Raw genomic sequence first — 26,815 nt, forward strand, 5'->3', positions numbered from 1 at the left:
GGCGGATGGCTGTCCTTGGCCTCAGACTTCGAGCAGCCCTTCATCAACAGGCCAGACACTCTCCTGGTTAACAAGGATCATACGTGGGTACCCTGCCTGGTGTCCATCCCGGATCTCAACGTCACTCTGCATTCGGTATGAACCACCACTCCCTTTCTTCCTTTCTCACCACCACCCCCTATTTCCCCTGTCCTGCTCCAAATTCCTCCTCCCTGCCCAGGGTTTCTGATCCCAATGAATCAGAGCTGGAGGTATCTGATGACCATTCCTGGAAAAGGGGCCTTGGATCCAGATGTCCCTGAGTTATGGTGGGGAGGGGAGAGGCAGCCAGCCCCTGACCATCCGCCCCACCCCTAGCAAATCAGGGTGATCCGGCCAGATGGACAAGAAATCGTGTGGGATGACAGGAGGGGAATGCTGGTGCCCACGTCACTCCTCGGAGACACCTTGTTCCTCCAGTGTGAGACCATCATCCGGGGCCGAACCTTCCGTTCCAACATCTTCATCATCCATATCACTGGTATGATGGGAACAGCCTACTCCTGCCAGATCATAGGGTATCCCACTCATGTTTATCCCAGAGGGGCTCACTCCAGCCTTGGCCCCAAGCCCTAGTTTGTGAGGTGCCACCAGAATGAGAAACATGAACATTTCTCCAGTTCCTGAATCCAGAGAGGGAAATGTGTTTCCCACTTCTGCTGGGGCTCAGCCCTGGTAGTGTTGATATTGGATATGGGGCTGGTAGGAAAGTGAAGGGATTAGAAGGCAATCCCAGAGACTCCAGATAGAGTTTTGGAATCATTTTTGTATATGCCTATGTCTCTGTATATGAACATTCATGCATATTGTTATGTGTGCATGCACGCATCTTTCTTTGTATTTTTTGTATCTGTCATATGTGCTATCTGTTGTAAGAGTTGTCCTGTGCTCCATTACTTTGCTGTATCACTGAGTCAATTGTGTTGTCATATGTTTTATATTATTGAGTGTATGTGTTGTCTTGTATGCTCTGTGTTACTGTATTGTGTTCTGTGTTTGCCTGTGTCCCCCAGGAAATGAGCTATATGACATTCAGCTATATCCGAAGAAAGCCTTGGAGTTGCTGGTTGGGGAGAAGCTGGTTCTGAACTGTACTGTGTGGGCCGAGTTCAACTCAGGAGTTACCTTCCAGTGGGATTATCCTGGAAAGCAGGTTAGCCCTCTTCTTCCTTCCAGCCCTCCGTGGGCTAGGAGACCTCCTTACTTATATCCTTCCCCAAGTGGGCTGGTATGTCTCCATGGAATAGTTAGGGCTTTGCTCCCCGTGGCTCATCACAACCGTCTATCACATCCTCCTGGTTCCTGTGAGTTATGGCCAATCCCTCCCTCCAAACATTTTATGCCCACAGCTAATGTTGTATCAGCCTTTCCTTTGGTAAGGAGCATCCATTACCTGGAAATACTTTTTGTCCCAAGTCTCTCAAGTCATCTCATATCCATTAATACTTTGCTCTTTAGAGTTACCCATAGGATCACGTGGATCATAACACTGGGGCTCAAGAGGCAAAAGACACTGAAATTAAATATTTACTCTTCAGGAGAACTCTAATTTCTTAAGTTATAGTAAAGATAATTAATAGAATTATATTAATTCTAACATAACTGATATAATCATGAACATATCCATTGAGTGTAACCCATATTTGGTTAGTTAATAATTGATGTCATGTTAATTGTATCATGATATAATTATGTTTCTATTATTAACATAATAACTAAAAAGCAGTCATGAAGGCCAAGATGAATAAAAGATAAGGAGAGCTAGCCTCAGAATCTGGAAGAGCTGGTTTCCATAGTGGCAGGGTGGTCGTAGGCAAGTCATTTATTCTTTCTATGCCCCAAATTAATTCTTTATAGTCTCTGACTTTAAGTTGCAAAATATGTACCAGTTTACATTAATAATAAGGAATTTCCTCATTGGGAATGTCTTATACCAACGAAATCATAAGTCTGTACCTTCTCAAAATTAACAAAAGCAATAATCATTCCTCACAATTCTATAATACTTGGTGGTTACAAAAGGCTTACATATCTAGTATGTCATTTCAGCATCACAAAACTCTTGCTAAGGCAATGATGAACATGTTTATTTTACAAGTAAGGAATGGAGGCTCAGAAAAGAGACTCAGACTTCGCGTACCTTCCTTCATCAAGGAAGACCAGCTTAATTAATTGCTCCCTCTCTGATGAAATATTCTAAAATAAAGAAAAAAACTACCTCTCTTAATATATAATAGAATTCTAGAAATAGTCTATCTCATACCAACTAATGTGTTAAGAGACATCACCATACTCTTAGCACTCACTATACAATCATAGAGCTCAAAGATCAATTTAGACTTAGAACAACTGAGTCTAGCTTCTTTTTTTTAATAGATAAGGAAACTGAGGCACAGAATGATTAGTCCAGGGTCAGCCAGTAAGCATCTAAGGCAAGATCTGAACTCAGTTTCTCCCTATCTATTTCCCTTTCTATTCATCCATGCTGCTGTTCAGGTTCCTTTTCAAAAGAGAAAGCATCTTCATGACTGTTCCCATGGCACAATCTCCAGTCCATCGTGTCCATTAAAACACCTTGCCATATGGGAAGCTGATACCTGTTTTCTCAGCACTGCTTCAATGTCCCTCTCATCTCCTGTTCACTGTTCATAAAATCTATACTAGAGCTAGAAGAAATCTCCCATGCCAGACTGCAACATCCTCATTTTACAGCTGAGCCCCAAGGAGATTAAGTAATTTATCTAAGATTGCAGAAGTAGTAGGCACTGGAGGTAATATTTGAATCCAGGTCTTCTCATTCCAAGGTTATGCCTCTTTTCTTTAGACCATGCTGTCTCCCCATTTTATCCCTCAGACTCAGCACACACATTCACTCTCTCACATGCTATCTCTCTGCTTCTCTCTGTGTCTCTGTCCCTGTCTGTCCACTGTCTGTCTTTCTCTCTCTTCGTACTGAAAGATTCTCTTCTTCCCACTAGAGTCACCCTCCTTTTATTGTCATCACTGTCTATCTTTGTAGACCTGAAGCCTCCATCCCTTGCCCTATTTCTAACCCAGGCCAATGAAGCTCCCAGGGAGCCTATCAAGATTGCCTCTCTCAGCCCTGCTCGGTCTAGAACTCACTCCCTGACTCATTCTCTGGAGATCCTGATGCTCTCCTGGATGACTGATGCCTCGAACAGGGCCGAGCATCTCGGGCTGCATACATGAGCAAGGATTGAGAGGGTAGAATCTCCTTGAAGGCAAAAACTGTTTCAATTTTGTCTTTGGGTCCCCAGCACCTCACAGAGAGCCTAGGAAGGATAGGCAGTTAATAAGTGCTAGTTGACTCATTTGTAGGCTTCCTGGCCAATGTAGACGCTACAGCACTTCTCACCCCCAGACCAGTCCCTGTATGACCAATATACTTCCCTCCTTTGAGCCTTCTTTCTTTTGCTAATATCTACCACCCATTTCTCCTTTCCAAACCCCAATCATTCTAATCTCTCTAGGAGGCAAGACATTTCCTTCCAGCTTCCCCTACCCTGGCATTCCTCTCCTATTCCTTTTTCTCCTCCTCCCTATCCTTTAAACAATAAATAGCTCTAGAAAGGATTTCTTAGTTTTTTTCTGTGGACAAAAAGGTAGACCAACTGGAGAAATTGAAAAACTAAGGAAAGTTACCAAGGTACCAGGAGATGACAATGAATGTTCTCCCTTAAATTTAGTGGGATGTCAGAGGTGCTTAGCTTGAATCCTTGAAGCCCCATAATGACATTTATTATACTCCTTATCCCTGACCAGTCTCTTGGTGCCTTTCAACTCCTCATCATTTTCCAGATATGTTTTTAAAATGTCTTATTAAAATTCAAGCATGCTATGTTTGTGTCATTCCCTTGATCTACTAACCAAGTAGCTATATCAAAAGAGGAAACAAGGTTCTTCATATATCTATTCTTGATGAACTCATACTAATTTTTGGTGATTATTCCTTCCATTTCTAAATAATCACAAGTTATCCCCTTAATAATATCAAAACTATATTTTAAAAACTGTCCTCTTACTTTGTGTCTTATATACACATATATGTGTATATACACACACATACACACATTTTACAACTTAAATTTATATGACATGTGCCCACCACCTCTGATCCTCTCTTTTTCTCCATGATTTTTATTATAACTTTTTATTTACAAAATATATGTATGGATAATTTTTCAACACTGACCCTTGCAAAACCTTCTATTTCAAATTTTCCCCACCTTCCCCCAACCCCTACCCCTAGATGGCAGGTATTCCAATACATATTAAAATATATATTAAATCCGATATATGTATACATATCCATAGTTATCTTGTTGCACAAGAAAAATCGGATCTAGGAAAAAAAACCTGAGAAGGAAAACAAAAACTCAAGCAAACAACAGAAAGAGTCAGAAAGAGTGAAAATGCTGTGTTGTGGCCTTTACTCAGTTCCCACAGTCCTCTCCCTGGGTGCAGATGGTTCTCTTCATTAATAAACAATTGAAACTGGTCTGAATCAATTCATTATTGAAGAAAGCCACGTCCATCAGAATTGATTATCATATAGTCTTCTTGTTGCCATGTACAATGATCTCCTAGTTCTGCTTGTTTCACTTAGCATCAGTTAATGTAAGTCTCTCCAGGCCTCTCTGAAATCATCCTGTTGGTCATTTTTTACAGAACAATAATATTCCATAACATTCATATATCATAATTTATTCAGCCATTCTCCAATTGATGGGTTTCCAGTTTCTAGTCACTACAAAAAGGGCTGCCACAAACATTTTTGCACACGTGGGTCCCTTTCCCTCCTTTAAGATCTCTTTGAAATATAAGCCCAGAACAAGTACTGCTAGGTCAAAGGATATACAAGTTTGATAACTTTTTGAGCATAGTTCCAGGATGTTCCCTGGGTGGTTGGATGGCTGGATTCATTGGATGGTTGGATTTGTTCACAACTCCACCAACAATGCATCAGTGTCCCAGTTTTCCCACATCCCCTCCAACATTCGTCATTATCTTTTTCTGTCATTTTAGCCAATCTGAGAGATTTGTAGTGGTATCTCAGAGTTGTCTTAATTTGCATTTCTATGATCAATAGTGACTTTTTCTTCATGATTTTTCATGGATCACTTAGAGGTTATCAAAGTCAGCTCTTTCAGTACACTAGGAAACAGTTGGTTTAGGCCCAAAGACTTGAACTAATTAAGGATAACTAGGAACTCTTATAATTTACTCATTTTTCTTGAGATTTAGAACATTGTAAACATTTTTGAAAATCTATTCTTTCACCTCATTTCCAAAATATATAGAGAATTGACTCTAATTTATAAGAAATCAAGCCATTCTCCAATTGATAAATGGTCAAAGGATATGAACAATGCTCAGATGAAGAAATTAAAACTATTTATAGACATATGAAAATATGCTCCAAATCATTATTAGTCAGAGAAATGCAAATTAAGATAACTCTGAGATACCATTACACATCTGTCTAGATTGGCTAGAATGACAGGGAAAGATAATGCAGAATGTTGGAGGGGATGTGGGAAAACAGGGACACTGATACATTGTTGGTGGAATTGTGAACACATCCAGCCATTCTGGAGAGCAATTTGGAACTATGCTCAAAAAGTTATCAAACTGTGTATACCCTTTGATCCAGCAGTGTTTCTACTGGGCTTATACCTCAAAGAGATACTAAAGAAGGCAAAGGGACCTGTATGTGCCAAAATGTTTGTGGCAGCCCTGTTTGTAATGGCTAGAAACTGGAAAATGAATGGATGCCCATCAATTGGAGAATGGTTGAATAAATTGTGGTATATGAATGTTATGGAATATTATTGTTCTATAAGAAATGACCAGCAGGATGAATACAGAGAGGCTTGGGGACATTTACATGATCTGATGCTAAGTGAAATGAGCAGAACTAGGAAATCATTATATACCTCAACAACAATACTGTATGAGGCTGTATTCTGATGGAAGTAGATTTCTTCAACAAAGAGATCTAACTCAGTTTCAATTGATCAAGGATGGACAGAAGCAGCTACACCCAAAGAAAGAACACTGGGAAATGAATGTAAACTGTATGCATTTTTTGTTTTTCTTCCCAGGTTATTTATACCTTCTGAATCCAATTCTCCCTGTGCAACAAGAGAACTGTTCGGTTCTGCACACATATATTGTATCTAGGATATACTGTAACCTATTTAACATGTGTAGGACTGCTTGCCATGTGGGGAGGGAGTGGAGGGAAGGAGGGGAAAAGTCAGAAGAGAAGTGAGTGCAAAGGATAATATTGTTAAAAAAATTATCTGGCATGGGTTCTGTCAATAAAAAGTTATTTACAAAAAAGAAAGAAAGAAAGTAGAAAACAAAAAAAGAAAATCTATTATTTCAACTGATGGAGTCTGAAGGTATTTGAAAGGATACTTTTTTAGTTCATTTTTCTTGGATTTTTTTTAATCTGTGTTTTCTTTCACAATATGATTAATATGGAAATATGTTTACATGACTGTACTTGTATAATCCATATCAAATTGCTTGCTTTTTCAATGAAGTGAGAGAAGAGAGAGAGAGAATTTGAAACTCCATTTTTGAAATGAATGTTAAAAGTTGTTTTTATATATCATTGGGGGAAAATATAATGTTAAATAAATATATTAAAAGTCATATGGCAAATCAAAATAATAAATTCTTTCTAATCAGAATTTTTTTAACAAAAGAAAAGAAAATCACAATAAGCATTAAGTAGCTCTGCTTTCTGCTCATTCATTTTCATTATCTATCCCAGTCAGTAATCCTTCTATCCCTTATTGGCTCTATCTCTTGTTCCCTACATAACATAAAAAGAAGTTGCATATTCTTAGCATTTGTTACCAGCTTCAGTTCATATTGAGCTTTACTAATTTTAAGACTTTTCCTTCTGGGCCATGCCATCCCTTTTTATTCATTCTCTTATTTTATTAATTCTTGTCCCATCTCCTGTTTTTCTTTTTTCTGAATCAACTTCTGAGATCTTTTTGTAGCCACAATTTTATTTTTAAGTAATTTGCTCTTTTTAACCTCACTGAAAAAATTTTTGTTAAATTTTATCATCAAGAACTTCCTATATCTCTTGGGCCACCTTCCCTATAGAACTTTAGGCCATTGGAATCTATAGGAGATTCTCTTGGGAGGAGGTGCTGGTGGGTCACCTTAAGAACTGAATTCAAGCTCCTGAGGAAATCCTAGATAACCTGTTTCTTGGGTATTCCTTTTTTACAAAAGTCAGCATCCTAGTCCGTCCTTCCCTCCTACCCAAAATAAGACTTCCATTCTTCTGAAGACAGTGGGGCTATACAACTCTGGAGGAGAGAGCGAGGCTGATGACTTTGCACAGCTCTGCCTCATTTAAATCCAATTCACTTGCAAGTCAACATATCAGCCCCCAGATGTCTTGAGTCCTCTTTGAGAAAAAAAAATCAACAACAACAACAACAAGGGACTACCTGGTGATTCATACTCTGGGAACACAAGGTATCAAAGACAGGAGAGGGGGCAGAAGCAGGATGCTGACCTCTCCTGTTCCTCCCATTGGCAGACAGAACGAGCTGGAGCAGTCACACCTGAGCGCCGCTCCCAACAGACACACACAGAACTATCCAGCATCCTGGTCATCCAGAATGTGAGCCAACAAGATCTCGGAAAGTATGTGTGTGAAGCCAGCAATGGTGTCCAGAGCTTCAGGGAGAGCACTGAGGTCATTGTGCACGGTATGGCCACAACTGGGTCTTGGGGGAGAGGATAGGCCCTTGGGTACAGTATTTGGAAGAGGAGGGAAGGGAGACTCACAGAGGAGGCTTTCTTTCTGCCTCAACCCCATCTAACCCTCCCCCTCATAAGACCTCATAACTGTAGATATGTGTGTTCCCCATAACCATAAGGGCTATAGATCTTTAATCTATCCATCACTGTATGCATTCATTCATTCATTCACCAGAAGCCTTTGTAGTGTGTGTGTGTGTGTGTGTGTGTGTGTGTGTGTACATGCACATCCCTATGTTTGCAAGTGATCTAAAGGAATTGAGTCCCTGATTGCTGACTCAGTTTAGTGACCACTTAGTTAGTGTCTCCATGCCATGTTTCTGCTCTTCTGTTATACTCTTTAGAGACTGGCTCTGTGTCTCTGTTTCATGTCTTTTCCTAGTGTGTCCCATCTATGTCTGTTCCCAGTGATTGGGCTTTCAAGCCTACATTCCCTGTCCAACTTCCCTGCTCTTTGTTCCTTCTGTAGGTCAGTGTTCCCTCTCTTCATACTTCAGCAAGGTTAAGGAGCCCATTTCCCTTTTTAAGGCTGGTGAGAAATTTGATAGTCCTTAAAAGCAAATTAACAAACAATTATATGCTTATGCAGAGAATTGTGTCAGATTCTAAAAGTTTAGATAAAATCTTCCCTGCCTTCAAGAAGTTTACAATTCAGTTTTATAGTCTAGAATAAGATATTCCTTCTTGGAAAAGATAGCATTTGAGTTGAGCCTTAAAAAAAGTAAGAATTCATTTTTGACCATAAAAAAGGTCTTTGCCTCACTTCTGTTCTCTCCATTTCACAGACAAACCCTTCATTAGTGTAGACTGGCTGAAGGGCCCTGTGATCGAGGCCACAGCAGGAGATGATCTGGTGAAGCTTCCAGTGAAGGTGGCAGCATATCCTCCACCAGAATTCCAATGGTAACCTCCTTCCCACCTCCAAAAATATCCTTTGATTCCCCCTTGGTTCCCTAGTTCCTTAATCCCAACATGCCATCACTTCCTAAAGCTGGAAGGGTCAGAGAGGAGATTTGAGGGGATTAGGGACAACACTTCCTCACTGAGGGCCAAGATCAGGAAAGTAGAGAGGAAGTCTTGCCCAGGAGGCATGAAAGTTAATTCTAATTGTACTTCTTTGTGCAACACAGAATGTGGTAGAGCCCAGAAGAAAGTGGATTACTGAATTTGCTAACCCTCTCATATCCAATGTTTTATCACACCGAAATTCCCTCAAATCCCAGCCTCTTATAGCCTTTATAATATTTTCATCATAAAAACTGGTTATCATTCTCTCACTTTATTCATTCCTGTTCCCATTTTCTTGTTGTTCTGAGCTTCCAACAATATCTGCTATGGAAAACAGAATGAAACTTGGAGCCAAGGAAACCAAGGATCAAATTCCAGGTTTGACACTTACAAATTGAATGACCTTGGACAAACCACATCAGCTCTCAATGCTTTAATTTTCTTACCAGTAAAATAAGGATTAATATTAATTACTAAGTAGTCCAGCCTTTCCTCAGTATAGTATTCCCTCCTATAAACTCAACAAATTTTCTATCAGATGCTTGCTCTGTGCAAGGCTCCGTGTTAAACTCCAGAAATAGGAATATGGAAAAAAAAGTTACCCAATGTGATCTCTGCCCATGAAGAGCTAACAAAAATTTACCTGATGCAACTTATCAACAACAATTATGGCAGGTGGTTGGTTACCTTCTGCTTTCATACAAGAGTGACTTTATTCCCTTTTGCTTTAATCTCATTAATGTAGGTATTCCCTCCATTAATGCAGATTGAGACTCTTTCATACCTGTTTATCCTACATGATTCTTGTTTATGGTCTTTCATTGGTCCTTCACAAAGGATCTATTCATTATTCTGGACCCCTTCTTCCAGGGCATTTTATAGCCTATGAGTTTCATTGTAGTATTCGGGGTATCTATCTGTGATCCCTCCTTCTTACTTCATGGGTGAACCACCAATGCCTTTGTGATGAATAACATTCTTTGTTCATAAGCCTTTTATTTCTTTCACATGGGTCTTTATTAGAAATATGCTGAAGTCCACTTGCATCTATCTTGCATTAATGTTTGAAAAGTTGGAAGTTGTATACAAAAGCAGCTTGGGATAGTTGAAAGAGTTGCACAATTTCCCCAGTGCCATGAAATCTCCTTTTTTTCTCCTATTCAATGCTGTGCTCATATCATTGTCCTTTTGTAGTAACTGAAGAAATACTTACAGATAAAGAGATTCAATGGACTTCCCTTCCAGATTCATGTCATAATTTGGATAATAGGCATTTTCATCCATTTTTCTTTTTCCTATAGACAAAGGAGTCAGTAAATTAGTCCTGAGAATCAAATCTAGCTCTTTATCTTTTTGCACTCTACCCTTCCTATCCTCCAGCTAAGAATTGTTTTCATATTAAAACTTATTTTAAAATGTAAAACATTCTTAAGGGTCACACAAAAAGAAGCAGAGAACTGGATTTGACTCCCAGGCCTAGTTTGCTCATCTCTACTATAGAATGATTTTTTGAGTAATCATGGATTCCATTAAAGAGGCTCTTTCTTTTCATGTTCTGGATATTGGTGCAATAAATTGCACAGTGTCATCTGGAGGACCTCATCATTTATGGGGAATCTCTCTTCAGCCTAGATCCTGCATACAGTCTTATCTGTCACAATGGAAGACATAGCTATACTTGCTTTTAATAATAATCATGTTTTTCTGTTGCATTTATCAAGGAATTTTGTACAATCTTAAAGTATTATGAGACATTCCTTATTGGAATAGAGTCTTGAAAGGTTGCACATTGACCAACTGAGTCAAAAATCTTTGGTAATTTGTGATAAAAGGCACATAAAAAAATCTTGTATTCTTTGTATATTTCAGTCAACTGTGTGATTGTCAAGCAGTTCTATGCTATGGAATATCATGCAGGGGAACTTGCAATCTTCTTATGTTTTCATCAAGGATACCCTTAATATGTGCATAGATTGTTCTCATAAACACTTTGTAAAGATGAGAGAATAGACATATGGTTCAGATGTTAGTAGCATCCTCTTATCCATGATTTTCTTCTCATGCTTTCGAGCATCTCTCTCATCCTGAAATATCTTGTGAAAAAAATTCTACAATGCTTTCAAGATTGTGTTATACCCAGCAAAGATTTTCTTGGTGTATACTTATTTAGGTCAATCCAGCCATTCTTAGTGCTTGCTTCTTCCTAAGAGCCATTTCTACTTCCTCATGAGCACATCACAGAGTGAAGTGTCAGGGCCTGAATATGCTGATGCCATTGTCATTGATGATGAAGTGGACCATTATGGCAATAATAACATATCTGTTTCACTCTTTTTGTTGCTTTCATACTAGTTTCCTCTTGGAATGAATGGGAAAGCAAAATTTCTAAAGAAAACCCTTTTTTCACCAGTTCAAAACATTTTAAAAGGATTAATTGGCCGCTATACTTAAGAAAAAAATTGTATTGTTTTCTTAAGATGATGTAACTTAATTCAGACTTGCTGTATGTTTGTTTTGTTTTGAGTTCAATTATTATAGGCAATTTTACCTATAATATTTCATCATATTTCTCCATAGTAGTAGACTACATGGATTGCTGAATTTTATATGACTAAACATCTATAAACAATCATTTATTTTCCCATAAGATAGAATGAACTTTTTTCATAATGGTGTCCTGAATTTACTATATCTAGCACTTTTGGGGTCATCTAGATAGCACAGTGGATAGAGCATAAAGTAAGGAAAACCTGAATTCAAATATGGCCTCAGAAACTTACTAGCTTTGTGACCCTGGGCAAGACCCTGTTTGCCTCAGTTTCCTCATCTGTAAAATGAGTTCAAGAAGGAAATGGCAAATCACTCCAGTAACTTTGCCAAGAAAACCCCAAACAGTGTCATGAAGAATTGGACAAAATTGAAACGATTTTTAACAACAACAGCAGCTTGGGACTGTCTTCTGAATTTATGATGTATAAATGTAAGATTTCTAAGCATTCTACAAGCCTTTGGAGTCTTTCTCAACTTGACCCACATTTTCTGACATCCTATTGGCTATCACCACCTGTACCCATCTTTGGAAATCATTGACTATCAAACTGTAGTTTGACTTAACTTGAAGCATCTTCAGGTGCTCAAGTTCTTCAAAGAATTTCCCTACTTTCTCATCTTTTGCACCAGATATTGATGCATAAGCAGTGATAATCTTCATGATTGTCTTTTTCTTATATTCATCATCACTGTTGTAAGGCAAGATCACAACTGTCCTATGAATGGTTTTTCTTATTGCCTTGAGTGAGAGACAAAAGCAACACAATTAACTCCTTTGGCTTTTCAAATAATCATATAAGTCATTTTTCCATTTAGCTGCAACTTCCTCATCTGGTTCATTCACAAGAGAACAGCAGTATTGACAGAGGAAGTTTTTCTATTAGTAAGGTAGTGATGTGTCTTCAGTGATGACAACCCATGGTGTACATAGTTTTAATAAAAGTAATTTCTAATGGGCAGTCACTGCTGACAGTTTCACCATCCCACATGGCTTCATCACAAATTCCACTTCATCAGAAGAGCCATCCCAGCTCTAACATTTGGTATAGATCTGACCTTACTCTGCCCGAATTGTATCATATGCCCCTACAACAAGTGTTGACTCCTTTTATAGGTTGGCTTCTTCCATTAGAATGAAAGTTATTTGTCTTGCTTTTATTGTATATACAGTGTTCAGCCAGTGATTGGCATAGAGAAAATACTTAATAAATGCCTTATTGTGCACATTAATCAATTGGCAAGCATCTATTAGCAGTTTCTATGCATCGGGCCCTGTACTTGATGTTTGGAATAAAGAATTTACATTCATTACATTATATTAATTTTTTCACATCCCTAATCACTTGAGCAACACTGGTCACCAGACCCATTCCCCAGGCTGGCCTCTAGCTTAACCCAGCTCCTAGCCCCCTTCAATAAACTGCAAAGGAATGATCTGCAGGCAAATCACTGCAAGAACAAAAAAATGTCTTCTGAATTCCTGATCTCTAAATGTAGACCCTCCTCAGAGTGCTTCTTCCTAGTATGTCTGCCCTCACTAAGCACAGACATAACTCTTCTTTAGCCTTCTAGAGAAATCTTCCCAGACCACATTCACTAAACAGGTTTAATCCTATCCTCAGAGAGACAGCCAGAATGATCCCAGTGCTTGGCAAATGTGCCATCTACCTTCAAGGGAACTTGGTGGGACTTTAGTTGGGATTTGAACTCAGTTCTGCTATTTGCCAGGACTCTCCTCACTGCTCTTGTAAAGTCAACTCTCCTATGAAAGTCAAAGACTGATGTGTTGGGAAGGGAAAGGAATAAGCATTTAAGTGTCTTCCATATGCCAGACACTGTGCTAAGCACTTTTCAAATGTTATCTCAGTTGATGTTCACAATAACCCTGAGAGAGAGGTGCTATTCTTATCCCCATTTTACAGGTGTGGAAACTGAAGTAGACCAAACAAGAGAACAAGAGATTCTGAGACTAGATTTGAACTCAGATTGTCCTGATTCCAGACTGGTACTCTAACCACTGGGCCATCCAATGGCCTCTGTTAAGAGATAGTCTTTCTTGCTTTTGTAACTTTGCCTCTGATTTAAGCCAATCACACTGGGTTTACTTCTGACTGTCTCTTTTGTCCTGAATCTTACCTAGCCTTTAGTCATTGAATGGGCATTGCCTTAGACTGGGAAAGACCATTTAGAAAAGCCCAAGACACTCCTGCATCCTGGGCCATTGCCAGACATCTTGACTTTGTCTTATTACTGAAGTTGGATGGTTCTGGAGGAGAAAATAAGACTGATGACTTTATATAACTCTGTCCCACTTACTTTCATGCACAACATCCTGATGATTTTACTGGTCCTCTTTGGGAAGGAAGGAGGAACAACATCAACAACATCTCAAATACCATAGCCATCCCCTAGTGCCAAAGAAAATGGTGTGTGAATGAGTTTTCCCAGAGACCAGGAAATACAATTGGGTGATTCAAAGGTAGTGTTATATCCTACTTTAAAAGAACAAGGGAGCTGAATGTGCATATTCAGAGCAACTGGGATTATTGTTGGTTGCTATTTTAATATGGTATAATGAGGCTCATCCAAACTTCTTCTGAAAAGCCCTAGTTCCAATAATGGCATGATTTTGGGCAGCTGACATTACCTCTCTGGGCTTCCCTCATCTATAAAATGAGGGGATTAGGTTAAATAATCTCCTTTTCAGCTCTTTGTCTGTGATCCTCTGGTTCTCCCTTGCCCAGTCTGGAACCAGAACAAATGATGGGGCAAGATGAGGCTCTAATACAACAGATATAGGATTGAGTTCCTCTATGCCTCCAGGTACAAGGATGGGAAGCCTGTCTCTGGGCGCCAGTCTCCACACTCAATAGTAATCAAGGAGGTGACAGAACAGAATGCAGGCACCTACACCCTGGCATTGTGGAACAGGCAGGCTGGCCTGAGACGTGAAATCAGCCTGGAGCTGGTAGTGAATGGTATGACCCAAGGGAGAGGGACTGGGCCAGGTTAGTAGGAAACATACCAGATTTGGGAAGGGGAATGGAACTAGTAGAAGCAGGGGAATGGATGGTGGAAAAGGGAATAAGGGACAGGGATGAATAAAGACTGGGATGAGGGCCAGGGCTCAGAAGAGAATATAGCCAAAGAGATAAGAACTAAGAGAATGGTAGAGGAAGACACAGTAGAAAAAGAGCTAGAGATGGCAGGAATGGGGGTAAGGGACATTGTATGATGGGGTAATGGTGAATGTGCCAAAGGAATGTGGGTCACAGCTATAGTCAAATCCACTCTCCCCCACACATACACACACGTACTCCAGACTGAATGGCTCCTGACATACATCCTGCCTGGTTTCTGAGAGTCATCCTGGCCAGCCAACCCCCTATCCCCACCCCTCATGATAGTGGAAATTATAGTGGGAAAGTTGGAGATGGGCAGAGGAGGGAAGGTAGCACAAAGCTCCAGGATGAACGTAAGGTTTCCTTGCCACCTGCATCTATCAGTCTGTTCTTTTGTCCACAGTTCCTCCCCACATCCTTGAGAAGGAGGCATCTTCACCCAGCATTTATTCTCGCCGAAGCCGCCAGGCCCTCACCTGTACCGTGTATGGGGCACCACCACCTGATGTCATACAATGGCAGTGGAGACCCTGGACACCCTGCAAGATGTTCTCTAGACGCAGCCTGTGGGTATCACCTCACAGGGCTGATTTTAGTCACATTCCTGACCCTAACTTGTACCCAAGCCCCAACCCTAATCTTTCCCCTATTTAACTGTACCTTGTGGCAGTTAGAGGAGACTTTGTGGATTAAGGACCTGAGCCAGGTCTTGAAAGGGGAATACAATTTAAATAAATGGATAAGCAGGGAGGGGGGGGTCATTTGAGGTTAGAAGTAGGAATACAATCATTAAAGCCTAAGCCACATTCAGAGAACAGTAAAGAGATTGAGGAGGCTGAAGTGTAGAGGACATAAAATTGAGTGTTGTAAGGTAAAACTGAAGATCTAGGTTGGGAGAACCTTGAACACCAAGCTAAAGAATTTGAACTTTAGCAAAAGAGAACTTTGCCATGGTTACTTTTTAGATCATGAGTAATGTGATCAGAGTAATGAGAGAGAGAGAGGGACAATGAGAGACAGTGACCAAGGAGAGGAGAAGAGAGAAAGAGAGGAATAGAGAGACAGAGATAGAGGAGAGGGAAAAAGAGAGAAAGAAGGGGAGAGAGAGAGAGAGAGAGAGAGAAGAGAGAGAGAGAGAGAGAGAGAGAAGGAAATAGAGAGAGAGGGAGGAAGAAAGAGTGACAGAGATAGAAGAGAAGGGAATAGAGATAGAGAAGAAAGACAGGGAGTAAAAGAGGACAGAGAAAGGGGGAAGAGGGAAAGAGATAGATGAAACAGAGAAGGAAGAGAGAAGAGAAAGAATGTGGATAGTGCATGGAGGCTGATGATTATGGTCCTCAGTGATTTCCCAGAGCAGCTCTAGAGAGGAGGCTGGGTACTTGTGGCAGTCTTGGCAGTAGGAAACTGGAGGGGTGATGAGTAGCAGTGTTGTGTCCAAGGCCAGTGAGTCCTGGCTCTGGGATGCTCCTGACTGATTTCCTTCCTGTTGTTTATGCTGATCTTCTAACTGAGTCTCTCCCCAACCAGGGCCCCTCTTCCGCCCCTCTGTTGTGCCTAATCCCCCCCTTTCCCTGTCTATCATGTGCAAGTTCTGACTCACTGACCCCATCCCAGGGTGTGAGCTTCTATCCGGGGACAGACCCTGCCCTATCACTTTTCAAAAAATCTCAATTTGAGCTGCAAGTTAAAAGATTTAGCATTAGTAAGCATTTTTGAGATAAGCTAGTCCCAACCATCTCATTTTATATGTATAAAAATTGAAACCCAGAGAAGTTAGCTGATTTGCTCAAAATGAATAATATAATTAATAGAAGAGCCAGGATTGGAATCCAGTGACTCCTCATTCCTTCTATCGTGCTTTCCTCTGACATGTGCCCTAATTGTTTAGGAAAGGAAGAAGGAAGACAAGTAGAAGCAGAGCCCAAACTGTCTAGGACTAAGTTGTAGGGAAGCTTCAGTGGCCCAACACAGGGACCTCTTTCCTCAACTTTTCCCTCTCAAGAGCCCAAGTTCCCATCCATGAGGGCTCCAAAAAGACCTCTCCATTCACCAACTTTTTCCTAGAAGAAAGAATAGAGGATGGCTCAGGGCCCAGTTTGTAAGCCTGGCAGTGCATTATCAAACTACTAAACAGCTATGGGTAGTTCTGTAGCTCGCCTCTTCATCACTCCCTCATTCAGTTCATTTGTCATCAAAAATACTATCCAGAGCTGTACCAGGGCTAAAAATGAGAGAAGGAGTTATACCCTGCCTTGGAGGAGCTCACTGTCTTGGGGAGAAAGAGGGAGAAATAGGGTAAATACTGCAGAGACAGAGAAAAAGGCCTACCTTCAAAGAGTCCACAATCTAGAGCAGATAGAGAATGAGCCAAATCCTGCCCTCAGAGGAAGACTTATAGTCTGGAGGAAACAGAAGGAACAGAACCAGATTGAACCTTGAAGGGATAATAGGGTTTGGATTATCAAAAACATGACATTTCAGTCCAGGGAGCCACAAGAGCAAATATACAGAGGGGGCAATAAGCTTGGGGAGGGGATGTCAAGGAGCCTGGTGTGGAGAGGGATCTCATTGGGCCTGGTATAAGAGAAGAGACATTGAGGTTAAATATGGAAGAGGCTCAAAGACAAGAGCTTCGCTAAGACTAGTGTGTGTTGGTTAGATTTATTGGGGCCAGACTATGGAGGATTTTGATTCCCAAGATTAGGAGTTTAAACTTATTATTGTTAGGTAATGAAGAATTGTCATAGTCTGCAGAGTGGGGGAGAGGGCTAATCTTTTCAGAGTCACCATCTGTTGGCTAGACAAAGTATCATTGAGCATTTGTATTAAAGGAGAATGAGAATGAATGACTGTGCAAATGTGGGGAACCTCACCTTGAGAATAAAGAGAAATTAGTCTCTTCCCTCTCTCTGCTCCTCTTGCCTACACATGCAAGATCACTAGATGTGTCCTGATTCTTCAAGGAAGAGAGAAGGGAGCCACCTGGCTCTTGTCTCCTCTCCTGAGAGGAGTGGGACACTCCTAAATACTGATTTCCCCCCACCTATTTCTTTCTTGTGGAAGTACAGGAGCCAGCCAACTGGAGGGCGGCATCAGCGGGACCGAATGCCCCAGTGTGTGGACTGGAGGGAAGTGTCAGCCCAGGATGCTGTGAACCCCATCGAGAGCCTGGACACCTGGACTGAATCTGTGGAAGGCAAAAACAAAGTGAGAGCTAGCCTAGGACTGGAATGAATTAATAAGCATTTATTAAGCATCTACTATGTGCCAGGTACCATGGATGAGGCCGGAAATAGAAAGCCAAGAGTAAAGGCAAGGTAGCCCCCTCCTTAGGCACTGCCCAGACAACTAACTGACCAGAAGGGAAGAGGCCAGAAGGAAAGACCCCTAGCTCTGGGCTATTGTGGCCAATGCTTAGGTGGGTACCAACACAACCTTGAGGCCCTGAAGTAGGGAAGTAAAGACAGATTGGAGGACTCAGTTCCACAATTCACTATCACCATCACTGCCAGGAAGTGCAAAGACTTGGGTGCCAGGGTCATTTCTGCCAATCTCTAGGAAATTTTTAAAAGTCAGACACTTTGGGGGGATTTCACATTCCCCATATGCAAAGTGATAATAATAAAATAATAATTCATTTTTATGTAATGCTTTATGATTTTCTCAGCACTTTCCTCACAAGCTTAGTGATCATAAGGCTAGAAGAAATTTTAAGGGCCAGTAACTTCAATTGTCTTATTTTACTGCTAAGGAAACTGAGGCTAGAGTGGTAATTGACTTGACCAGGGTCATATAGCTAGTAAATGTCGAAGACAGAATTCAAACTCAGGCCTTCCTAATTCCATGTTTACCGTTCTCTATATAGCATACCTTTCTAAGCCCTCTGCTTTTCATCTATTTTAATATCTAAACACATACTCCTCTATCCCAGGGTAAATGTTGGTTTTTCCTGGGAGGAAATTCAAAGAAATTATTGTCTCTTTCCTTTTCATCCTTTGCTTCTATGGACACATATGTGTTTCTATGTACTACACATAGTACATATAGAGAACAGCCTGCTTCTGACTTTAAGGATAGAGCCCTAGGGAGGACTCCTGGTGGCTGCACTCAGAGCCTCACAAGAAACCTGATCTGTACTTAAAAGATCTTAAAAGATTATTTTAAGTTAGGGATCATCTAATCCAACTCCTTCATTATGCAGATGGGGAAACTGAGGCTTATGTGACTCATCCAGAGTCATAAAGGGAGTAAATCATAGAGTCCTTTGAATCCAGATCTTAGGCTTTTGCCACTCTGTCTCAAACCAGCTTCTGCTCTATCTTCTATTCCTAGGATGAGGGAGGGATATTAAACATTGACAACTTCCAACCTTAATTGTCCATGCATTTGAGAGAAGATCCCAGGATTTTCTGCTGAGACAAGTTGGGGGGAGATGTACCTGGGTTGTGCCAGCTGCTTAAGACCAACAACCTGGTTTCTGCCCTTACTGTAGCTGAAGAGGATGGTTCCCCCTTCCATCCCTCTTGTCTGCCTGCTCAGTCTACTCAGTGCCCCCAAATGGAGCTTGTGCCCAGAGAGCAACATGTGGGGAGGAGGGAATGGAGGCCCAGAACAACAAAGGACTCCCATTTCCTCAAGTCACTTCCTGTTTTCATACACACCTCCAAAGATGCTTCCTGTTCAAAGGCCCAGCGGGAAGTGGCCTCAGGGCCAAGAGGGGGATGGAAAGGGAATGGGAGGGAAAGGGAAGGGATGGAACCTGCAGAGAGAGACAGACAGACATAGAGAGAAACAGACAGAGACAGAGACACAGAGAGATAGAGAAAGAGACAGAGACAGAAAGCAAAAGAGAGAGACAAAGAGAAATAGAGAGATAGAGATAGAAACAGACAGACAGACACTAAGATAAAGATAGAGACAGAAAGAGAGAGCACCCATGGGTCAGGCAGAGAACTACAGCAATCTTGACTTGGTCCCTCCCTACTTCCATTCCTGCATTTTTGTTCCCTGTATTTTCCCATTTTCACTTCCTCTTAACCTCCCATCATATTTCCCATTAAGACTAAAACATATCAGGGAAATCTAACCCTGCAAAAGACCCAGGCAAGAACCTCTCCTGCAAGTCAACAAACATTTATTAAGCATTTACTGCATGCTGGTAGGCAGAGAGATGGCAAAGTGGATAGAGGACCAGGCATAGAATCAGGAAAGCCCACCTTCCTGAGTTCTGATCTGGCCTCCTATGCTTACTGACTGTGTGTCCCTGGCCAAGTCATTTTATGTGTTTGCTTCACTTTCTTCATCTCTTGAATAAGCTGGAAAAGAAAGTGGTAAACCATTTTGCCAGCATCTCTACCAAAACAAACAAACAAACAAACCCAAATGGGGTCACAAAGATTCGGACACAATTGAAATGACTCCAACTCTGGACAGCAACAAAGAACTGCCATTTCCTCAAGTCACCTGAAGTACCAGACACTATGCTAAATGCTGAAAATACAAAAATTGCAAAACAAAGAAAATGTTCCTGCCCTCAAAGAGCATACCTTCTAACAGGGAACACTTAGGAACTTATTGGAGTTACAGCAAAGTGTTTCTGGAGTCAAAGGACCCAAGTTTTAATATCCTCTCTGATAGGTTTATCTCCATGGCTGGAGACAATTTACTTAACTTCTCTGAACCTCAGTTTCTTCATTTATAAAATGGGGATGGGAGTGGAGGAGAGGCCTTGATGGTCTCTGAAGTGCCTTCTAGTTCTTTATCTGTGATTCTGTGACAGTGGGAATATTCCCAGAACTGCTCCAGAATAGTCCATAGCTAAAAAGCACCAGAGCAGGAAAGAAGGATCTTAGGTGTGGAGAATATTTTCCTCTGGTTTGGGAAACTTTTGCACCTGATTCACTCTGAGACCTATGACACTATCAACTAGTCAATTAAACAGTAAGAATTTATTTTAAGGGTCTACTATGTAACTATGTATTTCTGATTTTTTTAATTAAGATTTTTCAATTAAGTGTTTATTTTCTCTTTCCCACTTCCCACCACACCACTGAGAAAGAAATCAAGAAAAACAAAATCCTTTTAAACAAATACATATAGTTGTGCCAAACAAATTCCTGCATTGGCCATGTCCAAAAATGTGTGTTGTATTCTGTATAGTGAACTTATCACTTCAGAATAAATTAGTACGTAGTATGTTTCATCAGCAGTTCTTTGGAATTGTGGTCAGTCGTATTAATCACAGCTCTTCCAAAGAGAAGTACTCTTCCAAACTAGTTTCATTACAATGTTCCTCTCCACCCCAAGGCAGTTGGGGTTAAGTGACTTGCCCAGGGTCACACAACTAAGATGTATTAAGTGTCTGAGATCATATTTGAATGTAGGAGATCACTCCTGACTTCAGGGCTGGTGCTCTAAACACTGTGCCACCTAGCTGCCTTTACAATGTTATTTTAATTATTTAAATTATTTTCATGGTTCTGGTCACTTCACTCTTTAGTTCATATAAATCTTCCTAAGTTTCTCTTCTGTCATTTTAATGGTGTTTCCTTTTGTCATTTTTTACTAATAAAACCCATCCCTTTTATCTTTTTACTGGCATCCTATCAATATATAGCTATCATATGCTAATAGCAAGTATTATATAGTGTTTTAAGGTTTATGAAACATTTTAGAGGTCATCTTATTTGATCTTTACAATCACTCGTTAAAGGAGGTACTATTCTTAACCCAGTTTATAGATAAGAAAATTAAAACAGTAGAAGTTTAAAAAGCTTGCCCAGAGTCACACAGTTAGGAAGTGTCTGAGGCAGGATTTAAACTCAGATCTTTTTGACTCTGAGTGCAACAGTCTATTCACTTTGCCATCTAACTGTTCCTGTTTTCTTTAAGGAAATAAAGCAGATGGGTATTGTCCCATGAGAGAAAGGCTGGAAAGCAGTACTCCTGGGAAATGTTTCCTACTAGCATTCTGTGTTACCCTAAAGCCTCAGTTACTTTATGTCCACAGGCTATTTTTCTCCATCACTCAACTAGGCACACGGGAAGGGTACACTAGTTGGAAAAAGAAATCTCAGTAGTATGTCCTTTCTCACTCTAGACTGTGAGCAAGCTGGTGATCCAGGAGGCCAATGTTTCTGTCATGTACAAGTGTGTCACCTTCAACAAAGTGGGGCAGGATGAGCGACTCATCTACTTCTACGTAACTAGTGAGTAAGGGTAGGGGGAGCACATTTCAGAGATGGGGTTTTATCTTTGCAAAGGCTTGGAAGGAGATGAAAGTTTGGAGAGGAGAAACGGCTAGCAGGTCAGTCTGAGTGAAATGGAAAGCATATAAAGGGAAGTTAAATGAGATTACTGAGAATGTAGGAGGTGACTGGTTTATACAGGACTTTGAAAGCCAGGCTGAGGATTTTGTATTTTGTCAGTGAAATTATTGGGAATCATTAATTTTTGAATAGGCAAGATCAGATCTCTGTTTTAGAAATGTCAGTTTGGCAGCTGTATGATGGATGATTTGGATAGCAGCAAGGTAATCTGGGCAAGAGATGATAAGGCTGGGTGAATAGAAAGAAGGGGAGGGATTCATGAGCTGTTGTGGAGATAGACTCAATAAGTTGGTATCTGAATATATGGGAAGGGAAAAATAAGGGAGAGAGAAGAGTCAAGATGAGCTCTAAGATTGAAGACCTGGTAGAAGGTTGGTAAGGCTCTCAACCAAAACCAGGAAGTTTGGCAAAGGTTGGGGTGAGGGAGAATATAAGCTCTCTTTTAAGAATATAAGCTCTCTTTTAAGACATTCCATTGAGATGCCTGCAGGACATCCAAGAGTAATGCCAGGAAATAGATAATGATATTGAATTATAGCAGGAGTACATGACTAGACTTTGAAGGCCCAGGTTCTAATCTCTAATCTGTCACTATCCATTTATATTACCTTGAGCAAATTAATTTAATCAGTTTCTCCCTCTGAAAAGTGAAAATAGAGGTTGGGAGTGGGATAGACTAGATGAGAAGGGTAAACTCAAGACTTCTATCCACAGGCAGACCCCAAAACATCCAAGTAACTTGTGAACCAGATTACAATGTAACTAGGAAATGTTTAACAAAATAAATACAAATACAACATAATGTTACTTTGTGCTTTTCTAAGTCAATATGCTTCCCACAGAGCTCTGTTTCTATTTGAGTTTGATAGCATTGGACTAAATTATTTCTAAAATTCTGTTTAGTTCTATGAGAATGCTTAAATCAGTGAGATCTGAAGGTGGAGATGAAAATAAGATCTGATGCTTGAAGTTGTGAGGGTGAGTGAGATTGCCAAGACAAAAAAAAAAAAAAAAACGAGAAAAGGAAAGAGAGATAGAGAAAGACAGAGAGAGAAACAGATTTAGAGAGAGAGGGTTATGGCTAGGACTTTGGGAGATTCCTGTATTTAAATTGTGAGAGAGGTTTAAAAAAAGCTAGCACAAGCAAGGGAGTAATCAGAGAGCAATGTTATGAAAGCCAAGGGAGAAGAGGACATCATGAAGACGAGAATGATGAATAATGTTAAATGGCACAGAAAATCAAGGAGGATAAAAATTAAGAAAAGGCCTTTGGGTTTTGTGATGTAGACAGGTGAGGTCTCAGGGCAGTAGTGAGGATGATAGCCCACCTGGCCCCTGGAACCCACATGATCTTTCCCACAGCTATCCCTCATGGCTTCACTATTGAGTCGGAGCCAAGTGAGGAGCCCGTTGAGGGCCAGGATCTGACCCTCAGCTGTAAAGCAGACAACTACACTTATGAGAATCTTCAGTGGTACCGCCTGAACCTGTCCACGCTACATGATGCTCAGGGGAACCCGCTCCTGCTCGACTGCAAGAATGTGCATTTGTACGCTACACGGCTGGAAGGGCAGCTGAGCTCCACACCAGGTTCCCGCCACGCCACTCTGCGCCTAGCTCTGCCCCGCATCGCCCCTGATGAAGAGGGTGATTACGTGTGTGAAGTGCAAGACCGGCGGAGCCACGAGAAGCACTGCCACAAGAAATACATCTCTGTACAGGGTGAGGAGCCCCAGAGGGTAGCAGGGGCCAGAGGTCAGAGAGAGGGAGACAAAGAGGGATACAGAACCAAACATGAGGAAGGCAGCAGAAGAGATGGAGTGATGACCATGGGAGCATGGGCTATGAAAAGAGAGCCTTATACAGCTCTCCATGGCTACATTTCTCTTTCTCCTCACAATACCCACACAAAAAAATAACATACAAACATATGGATACTACCACAAATTCAATAAATTCAAATCAAAAAGTATTTAATAATAGCTAATAATAATAGTGGGGCCGCTAGGTAGCACTAATTGCTAGGTAGAGGATAAAGTAATGGGTATAGAGTTAGGAAGCCTGGAGTTCAAATCTGGCCTCAGACACACTTATTAGTTGTGAGAACTTGAGCAAATCACTTAACTCTTTTTGCCTCACTTTCCTCATCTATAAAATGAGTGGAGAAGAAAATTGCAAACTACTCCAGTATCTTTGCTAAGAAAAACCCAAATTGTTCTCAATAAGTCAGAAATAACTGAACTTTAAAGCTTGCAAATGACCTTACATATATTGGCTCATTTTATCTTTACAACAATCCTGGGAGAGAGGTGCTATTATTATCCTCACTTTTCAAGTAAGGAAAATGAGGCAGATCTTTTTGTTGTCAGATTCAATGATCCATCCACTATACCAGCTAGCCTTTTATTAAGCACTTACATGTATTAGGTGGGGGCAGCAAAGTGATATAATGGATAGGCCCTGACCCTAGAGTCAGGAAGACTTCCTGGATTCAAATATGATCTCAGACACTTACTAGCTATGTGACCCTGGGCAAATCACTTAACTCCTATTTGCCTCATTGGTAAAATGGGGACCCACTAGATACTACAGTATCTTTGCCAAGAAAATCCCATTGGCAATATCTATGGGGTCATCTAGAGTTGGACACAACTCTGTCCTCTGAGAGCTTATATTGTACTGGGAGGAAAAGCTGCCCCCACTCTGTCCTCCATATACACATGCATGTCATTGTCCTGTCTTTCTTCCCACTCCTCTTTTCTCTTCCCCACTCCCCAATCAAACCATCTTGCCAGGATACTGTCCTCTGTCCCCTGCTGTCCCAGCTCAACATCACTCCCTCCCTGCTACTTTCTTGGGTTCTTAGCTGTGGGAACATCCCTGCAGCTAACCTCATACTTTGCCCTTTCCCTAGCTCTGGAGGTACCCCAACTCACACAGAACCTGACTGATCTTTCGGTGAATGTCAGTGACTCCATTGAGATGCGATGTCCGGTGGCTGGGGCCCATGTTCCAGACATTGTCTGGTACAAAGATGAAAGGCCGCTGGAGGAAGAATCAGGTATGGAGGGGCCCTGGGAGTGGGGAGGTCCTGGGAAGACCCAAAGGAAAGTCCCAGGCATGGAACTATGGCCCACAATTCTGACTACTCCCTTCTAGGTTCTCACCCTTCTGTTTATCTTCTAGTTTGCTGATTTTTCTGACTCTGGGAGGGATGGCTCCTGTCTCATGCTCATCACTATAGTCCTCCAAGCCCATTGTCCATTGAGTTCAGAAGTGAACAATGGACAATCTCTTTTCCCTTTGGTTTAATTCAGACAAGTCTGGACTTTTTCAAAGGGAGCGTTGAAGAAACTGAAAGAAAGGAAGCAAATTCAAGAACTGAGCATCCAGTTGTATTCCAAAAGATTCCCTCTCTATGGAACCGTTGGCTCAGGCCCTTCCATTGGAAATACAGGCTCACTAGGGCCCCTGCTTTGTCTTGGAGACAATCCTGCCCCACAAAACCCCTTCTTATACTCCCTCGCCTTATATTCTTTCTAAAGGAAGAGATTCATTTGCTCCCCTACTTAGTTAGATTGGTTATTTGGTGCTTTTTTGTTCTTGTTAGAGGACAAATCTAAAGGAGAGGCATTTGCAAAGAGCATCCCTCAATCCCAAAAGTACTTCCTTCAACCCCAGGGAAGACTAGTAACAACAACTACCAGAAATTGTTCATGGATAGTGTTGAATTCAGGAAGAAATTGTTACCAGAGTTGAAAAAGGGAGATATATTAAAGGTTGTCTCTGTCCCTCATACTCAGCCAAACCAAATGTGCAATTTCTTTTGGCTGGAGAACATTGAATTCCACATTGTGAATGGGCCAGAGCAAAGACCAAGGACAAGGTCCACATGTTCTGGGTGAGGGGGGTGGAGAGGAGACAAAGGTAATGATATCCCTTCAAATCTGCTCTAAACATGGCAGAGTTCTAACATAGATACAGGGAAGCAAAGGGAGGCATACTTTATTCAGCATTGTTAGGGACAGTCTGTTTCAGGATATCAGTATGCATCCCCTTTCAGCACTAAAACTTTAATTTTTAGCCATGATAGATGGAATCTTTCTAATCTAATCTAATAGATGGAAATCTTTTTTAAATTGGAGCATATATATAAGTTGATATCTATCTATCTAGATATCTATGGATATAGATAGATACCTCTATATCTATGTCTTCTGATAGATAGGATAGGATAGGATAGACAAATAGATAGGCAAATAGATATAAATCTTCCTAACCAGAGGACAACAAACATAATTTAACCTCTTTTTAATTTTTTTTATTTTTTGATTATATGTGTACATTTTTTACCTATTTCCTTATGAATCATATTGGGAGAGAAAAAGCAGAACAAAAGGGGGAAAAAGAGAAAAGAGAAAAAAGAAAAAAAACAGAAGAAAAAGAAAAAAAGTGAATATAGGATGTGTTGATTTATATTCAGTTTCCATAGTTCTCTCTCTGGATGCAGATGGCGTTTTCCATCCAAAGTTTATTGGGATTGTTTTGAATCACTGAACCCCTAAGAACCAAATCAGTCATAGTTGATCATCACATAATCTTACTGTTATTATGTACAATGTATTCCTCATTCTGCTTGTTTCGTTTTCCAGGCCTTTCTGAAATCCACATGCTTATCATTTCTTATAGAACAATAACATTACATTACCTTCATATATCATAATTTATTCAGTTATTCCCCAGCTGGGCCCATTCAGTTTCCTGTTCCTAGCCACTACTAAAAGGACAGCTACCAATATTTTTGCACATTTGGGTCCTTTTCCCTTTTTTAGGGTCTCTTTGGGATACAGATCCAGTAGAGACACTGCTGGATCAAAGAATATGCACAGTTTGATAGTCCTTTGGGAATAGTTCCAAATTGTTCTCCAGAATGATTGGATCAGTTCACAA

General features: G+C 40.8%; 1 protein-coding gene across 1 annotated transcript in view; it reads left to right on the plus strand.

Moving 5' to 3' along the window:
• Nucleotides 1–26,815, plus strand: part of FLT4 (fms related receptor tyrosine kinase 4) — a 115,036-nt gene that overhangs the window by 59,208 nt on the left and 29,013 nt on the right. The window contains exons 4-14 of the mRNA XM_051979092.1: nt 26–135; nt 358–520; nt 1,053–1,192; nt 7,634–7,805; nt 8,643–8,760; nt 14,239–14,393; nt 14,941–15,103; nt 17,606–17,744; nt 21,637–21,745; nt 23,228–23,587; nt 24,780–24,926. Of these exons, the coding sequence (XP_051835052.1) occupies nt 26–135; nt 358–520; nt 1,053–1,192; nt 7,634–7,805; nt 8,643–8,760; nt 14,239–14,393; nt 14,941–15,103; nt 17,606–17,744; nt 21,637–21,745; nt 23,228–23,587; nt 24,780–24,926 (1,776 nt within the window). The remainder of the gene's footprint in view (nt 1–25; nt 136–357; nt 521–1,052; nt 1,193–7,633; nt 7,806–8,642; nt 8,761–14,238; nt 14,394–14,940; nt 15,104–17,605; nt 17,745–21,636; nt 21,746–23,227; nt 23,588–24,779; nt 24,927–26,815) is intronic.

Source organism: Antechinus flavipes, chromosome 2 (genome assembly GCF_016432865.1).
Source record: "Antechinus flavipes isolate AdamAnt ecotype Samford, QLD, Australia chromosome 2, AdamAnt_v2, whole genome shotgun sequence".
Taxonomy (NCBI): domain Eukaryota; kingdom Metazoa; phylum Chordata; class Mammalia; order Dasyuromorphia; family Dasyuridae; genus Antechinus; species Antechinus flavipes.